The sequence below is a fragment of the Vulpes vulpes genome, chromosome 1, assembly GCF_048418805.1.
Source record: "Vulpes vulpes isolate BD-2025 chromosome 1, VulVul3, whole genome shotgun sequence".
Lineage (NCBI taxonomy): Eukaryota > Metazoa > Chordata > Mammalia > Carnivora > Canidae > Vulpes > Vulpes vulpes.
The window spans coordinates 21,137,699-21,144,150 of record NC_132780.1 but is presented as its reverse complement, the minus strand read 5'-3'; the positions used below and the strand labels follow the sequence as shown (position 1 = coordinate 21,144,150).

General features: G+C 44.8%; 1 protein-coding gene across 1 annotated transcript; it reads right to left on the bottom strand.

The window, feature by feature from the left end:
• Positions 1–255: 255 nt before the first annotated feature.
• Positions 256–4,443, bottom strand: LOC112909369 (putative zinc finger and SCAN domain-containing protein 5D). The gene is made up of 4 exons (XM_072747510.1): positions 4,183–4,443; positions 2,323–2,532; positions 1,291–1,426; positions 256–974 (listed from the first exon to the last, which is right to left on the bottom strand). Exons 1-4 carry the CDS (start codon positions 4,441–4,443, stop codon positions 256–258), a joined length of 1,326 nt encoding a protein of 441 aa, XP_072603611.1.
• Positions 4,444–6,452: the final 2,009 nt, after the last annotated feature.

The following is a 6,452-nucleotide window of genomic DNA, read 5'->3' as shown; positions in this document are numbered from 1 at the left end:
TTCATTAGAAGAATAGCAACATAAACCAAAAAGCCTAAGGACACAATGGAACATAATTAAACCGAAAATGAAAGTCACTAGGGAAGATGTTATCATTCCAAGATCCTCAGTAACATTTATGGGATCATTTATTGTGTTCCAGAAACCCTATAAGTGCTCAAGATGTCCACATGTCATTTTTACAAAGTCTGATGAATCACCATTATTAACTTCCTTCTTGGGGCAGAAGGGACTTGGACCTTATAGCGGAATCAATCAGGAATTCAATTTTGCATGTGTTTTTTGGTGGCGTTTAAAAGTTCCCAGCTGACGAAAGGCACAGTTGCACTCCTGGCACATATAGGGTTTTATTCCGGAGTGGGTACGTCGGTGAACATTGAGGTTTCCTTTGTGGCTAAAAGCTTTCCCACAGTCTTCACATGGGTAAGGCCTCTCCTTAGTGTGGACTCTCCTATGACTCCGCAGGGTGGAGTCATGAGTGAATGTCTTGAGGCAGAGGTCACAAGAGTATGGCTTCTCACCTGTGTGGATTCGCTGGTGGACTCGGAGGTCTGAAGGCTGCATGAAACCCCCAGAACAGATATCACATTTAAAAGGCCTCTCTCCTGTGTGTGTCCTCCAGTGAATGTAAAACTGAGATTTATAACGAAATCTTTTCTTACATATGCTGCATGCAGTTGGCATTGATTCCGTGGCTTTTTCTACCACAGGATGAACTGAGTTTGATGCTGGTTGTCCCGAGGATTCTCCTTTGTCCAAATATGTGGTCCCTTCTTGAGACACATTTTGGGAAACGGAGGTGTTCTTCTGTTTTCTTCTTTTGGAATTTCTTGGACTTTTCTGATAATCTCTTCTTTTCCTACTCTGAGTAGAAATTACTCTCTCTGAAATGTGGGTGGAAGGTATGTCAGCATCCATATTTGCAACACAGATTCCTTCCTGGAGATTCTTCTCATCCTCTGCCCTCATGGAATCTGTTGAAGGAAGGGTTAACACACAACACTTAATGAAGAGTATTTTCTTTTTTTCTTTTCTCTCTCTCTTTTTTTTTTTTTTTTTTGAATACCACTGAACCAAACACTGCTGTGGGCTGAGAACTTCCCTTCAACCAACAAACCTGGGATAGGATCGTATATAGGACACTGTGGAAAGTCAGTGGTGGAGAAGGCTTGGCCTTTCAGAGCCCCCTCCCCCTAAGAGATGTCAATGCTTGATTCCCAACCCCCCACCCCCGAACCAGCATACAAAAAGAGTCACTAGCTCCTCTGAATCCCCAGTTTCCATGCTCACCATGACCCTTCAGAAGCTGAGGCTCTTGCGATTTCAGTATTGTCTCTTCCAGATTCTTCTCCAAGTTCTCCTTGGGTCTCAGACCCTCTAGTACACCTTTTCCAGGAATGGTCTCGGGCAGGAGAACGTTCTGTCCCTGATAATGGACAGACAGCCAAGTGTAGTTACCAACGTGTCTAATTTGGGATGTGGAAAGCTCGTCTCTTCTTTCTCCATCCTACCCATCTCCTAAATCTAGGACATTAATTTTTTCAATAATGCTGTGCTGCAGATGTGCCCAGACTTCCCTTGGGCCACTCCTGACTCGCTGTCAGTCAGTACCCACCTCACCTTTAAATAACATCCACACATGGCAGTGTTTATACTCAATTATCTAAGTGTAAATCCTCAAGTTATCCAGCTTCCCCTGCCCAACTCTGCAAGCAAGGTGGCTCAAGGTCCAGATGTCCCTACCCAGTACTACTGATCTTTTGGTTGGATGATGGATTCCCTGTTGTGGGGCTGTCCTGTGTATTGTGGGATGATTAGCAGCTTCCCTGGTTTCTACCCACTAGATGTTAATTCCATCCTCCAACCACACCTCCTTTCTGACAATCAAAAAGATTTCCAGAAACTTGCAAATGTCTTTCAGAGGGGCAAAATGACTCCAAGTGAGAACCATTCCCTTAATATAAGGTATCAACAATACTCCCAAAACTTCTCCTTTGTCCAATTGTCATTTCATAGAATGCCTGAAGAAATTGGCTGTGGGAAAAATCAGGGTTAAGTTCATTACCCTGTGGCAAATTAACTCAGCATTGTTGCATTGAGATTTATTTCTTCTTCTCCACCCTTAATGTTAAAAAAGCTTTAATGCAGAGGGACAAAGGCTGAGGAATCTTCATTCTCCAGAGGCTCAGAAATGTCTACAGGCTTGGTGCATCCTTGGGAATTTCTAGGATAAATAGGTCTAGTTCTATGCTATGCCACTATCACAATTATTCAACCAGCTACACCCATCATTCCCTAGATATCAAGGAGGGCATCACTCACCTGCTGTCTTGAAAGTTCACTGATTCCAGGCAGAGTCTGCAGCTCTCTGACTTTCTGGCTGCCCTCTGGATGTATCTCACTTACAGAGGATTGGGGCTTCTTGGACAAATCTGTCACAAGGTCTGTGTCACTGTCACTGGCCTCAGCTTCAGCCATCTGAGCATCTGAATTTTGCATAAGAAATTCCTGTCCTTGTAAGGTGACTATGGTCTGTGAGGGCAAGAACCAAACAAGATAAGGGGTGCTTGGGTGGCTTAATCAGTTAAGCGACCAACTCTTAACTTTGGCTCAGGTCATGATCTCAGGTTTGTGGGATCTAGGCATCCACTGGGCTCTTGCTTAGTGAGGAGTCTGCTTGAGATTCTCTCCTCTGCCCCTCCCCCACTCACTCACTTGCACATGCTCCCTCTCTTCTCTAAAATAAACAAGATCTTAAAAAATTAAACAAGATCAGCCTCACTGAAACCAGAATGAAGCTCTGACATTCCCTGTATGAACCTACTAAACACTTACATTTTGTTGGAATTACTTGTGTAAAATGGCAACCTCAAGTTGTGACAAGCAATAATGTCTCCAAACATTGTCAAATGCACCCTAGGCGGTGAAGGCGTACTTTCCCCACCCCTTTGTGTTGGACATCTATTGGCCTACCCACATTATCTAATCAGCCTCAATACCTCCCCATTTTTCCCACCACCCCAACTAATACTCAGCCCTCAAACTGTCATCCTAACCACCCCTGACCTAGGCATGTGAAGTATGGTGTGGTGAAAAATCCGAAACCCTGCTCATGTGAGAATTCAGATGTTTGACTTACATCTCACTCAGCTGATCTTAAGAATTCCTTTATCATTCCAGAATAACATTTTATAGTTCCTGTAGCTATTTTTCCGCAGTGTTGTTGAAGCTTATAACTCCCATTCTCCACTTAACCCCAGAGAATTTTGTCACCTACTGAGAGTGCTCAGGGAAAGGAGGATTGCCCTTGGAACTAGTTGGAACTAGTTCCCTCCTGTCCCCTTACAAAATTACCTATCTCTCCATGACCAGTGCTAACCAGGTCCCATCCCTTCCTAGATCCTTCAGACCTTTGCTTTTTCTACAAAGCACACAGCCACACTCCAGCTGCCATGATGGAAAATGCCCCCGCGTAAGGTCTTACTTGGTGATTCTTACCTGTAAGCTATTTGGACCCTATTGGAGAGACATTTGACAACCAGAGATTTCCTTTTGTTTTGTTATTGACTTTCACAACTCAGGAAGGTTACCATTGACATCGAGGATGTTACTAAACATTATGATGCCCAGGAAGGCCCAAGCAAGGGATGGTCCATTCCAGTATCACCAGTTAATTTGAGACCCGGATTGAGTTGAAAGCCTACAATCTTATTCCTTTCCTCAGCATCATCCCAGGACTCTCATTACCATGGCAACATGTTCACCATACCTCTCTGTAACCTGTAGCTACTTTACTCAAATAGGACCACTTTTAAGAGGGTCTCTGGTGATATCAAGAATTATAAATGTAATGTTATGGAGTGGTTTTAGGCTCCTTTCTCCTGGAATCTCTGGACTGTCCCTTACACAACTGTCCCCACAAAAGGTAGGGCAAGATGAATGATGGTAAAGTGCCTAGACTCGTGAAACCTCCCAGATGTCAAGAACTTCCCCTCTCCTCCCCGTTGTGACAGCCAGAAATGTCTCTAGACATTGCCAAGCGTCTCCTGCAGGGCAAACCATCTCCCACATGAAAACCACTGACCCAGAACAACCCCCTCATGAACTTTCCCGTCCAAGGGCACTGTGCAGCCCCCATACCAGCTCTGCCTTCCCTGTTCCCATCAGGAAGGGCCTGCTCACCCATTTCTTGGGGGTCTGATTGCTTCTCAGCAGGTCCTGCAGGTCTTTGCAGCTCCGCACACCACTTTCCTTGACTAGGGCCTGAATCTCCTGCGGCATGGAGATCATAAACTGCTCCATCACCAGCGTGTCCAGAATCTGCTCCTTGGTGTGGATATCTGGCCTCAGCCACAGGTAGCAGAGCTCACAGAGCCTCCTCAGTTCCTCCACGGGGTCCGACTTCTCCGAGCTGGTGAAGGCTCTGAAGCTCACATGCCACATCTCAGAGTTGCAGTTTTGCTCTGACCTAGGGCTGCCTGGGGGTTTCTCATGACCCTGACCCTCTGAAAATGCCTGGTCTGTAGACATATTTACTGCAGAATTTTCCAGTTTGACTCTGCAAACTCTCCAGAAGCTGGTGCCTAACTAAGACCTACCTAAACGGATTTACTCTGGTTTTCCTCAGCAACAGACCCTGTTTTTTCAGAAATCGGGGGGGGGGGGGGGGGGGGGGGGAAGAGAATGAACCAGCTTAGTTTAACTTCTTACCACCCTCTCCCTTCCAAACTCCTCACCCAAATACTAGACACCATCCCCAAGTTGTCCTGTATTTAATATTGTGGAAAATAACCCTCACTATTATTTTTCCAATGTCCACCTTTATATTAAAAGGTGGTTTATTTTTTTATTTTTAAATTTTATTTATTTCTTCATGAGAGACACAGAGAGAGGCAGAGGGAGAAGCAGGCTCCATGCAGGGAGCCCGATGTGGGACTCGATCCCAGGTCTCCAGGATCACACCCTGGGCCGAAGTCAGCAGTCCAACTGCTAAGCCATCCAGGCATCCCTAAAAGGTGGTTTAAATGTCTGAATGGTCCCCTTGATTCTGAGCACTAAATGCACAGAAATGGGCTCAGTTTTCTCATCTGTAAGTTGGGACAACATAATTCTTTACTATAAACTAAGTGTGAAGCTCCTAAATTCGAATTTAATGATCTTGGTCTTTATAAAACTTCCCATCAGGACAAGATACAAGGCAAAACTGCCTTAGTTAAAAACTCTGCAGAATTAACAGAAAAATATTTACAACCGGAGAATTTCATGTGGTGTAGCAACATTGGAAATATTAATCTAAGATTGTTCCCCAACACATTTCCTTGTTGAGCCCAGGATACAGCTTTGTTCCAGGAAAGGGAGGACTCAAAAGGATCCTAACAGGATTAAGAGATAATTTGTTACAGTGGTAAAATACACATAAAATTCACCACTTAACTCTTTTAAAGTGCACAACTTTGTGGCACTACTACATTTGCAATGCTGTGCAACCATTTCCCACTGTCCAGCTCCAGAACTTACTCATCCCATCCCAAAGGAAACCTTGTCCCCATGAGCAGGCACTGCCCCTTCCCCGCCCACCCCACCCTCAGCCCCTGGTAATCCATTAATCTTGTCTCAGTCTCTAGGGGTTACATACTTAATCTCATCCCAGAAAACGGATTTAAAATCCAATGCTTTTCAAAATTTTCAAAGAAGCAAGATTTTAAGAAGAGCTTTTAGGAGGTTTTCAACCTACCGTCCAAAGGTAAGAACCACCTTGATACTCTAGATACCCATTTTATCCCAAGAACAGTTACAGAAAGAATGCAACCCACATTTTCCTTCTAGTGAGAGGTCAGGGGTCAACCTGAGGAAGGGATGGAAGACTGGGGTGGGGATCCCTGGGTGGCGCAGCGGTTTGGCGCCTGCCTTTGGCCCGGGGCCCGATCCTGGAGACCCGGGATCGAATCCCACGTCAGGCTCCCGGTGCATGGAGCCTGCTTCTCCCTCTGCCTGTGTCTCTGCCTCTCTCTCTCTCTCTCTCTCTCTGTGTGTGACTATCATAAATTAAAAAAAAAAAAAAAAAAGACTGGGGTGCCTCAGCACACCAGTGAGAGCCCCTAGAGAAAGGGGCTCTCATTCTGGCTGGGCTAGTCGGTTGAGGTCTTTAATTCAAGGTTTGATTATGCCCACGGATAGCAAAAAACCAGCTATGTGCTTTTAAGCAACAGTACAGCAAGTTTAGAAATCAAGAGAACCACATGCCAGAAAAAAATGTAAAGCTAATACATTTGCCTAAAATCCCTAAGAATCGACTTTTGTACTATTTCAGATGATTGAGGAAGCCTCCTTCAGCAGTGTTTTAATCCCATGGTTTAGGTTTAATCAGCTGTTAGGCAAGTCAATCAGCTCTTGGGAGACCATAATCCTTCTTTATGGAGGACCATAAAACCTACCTCTTACATTGAGGATAA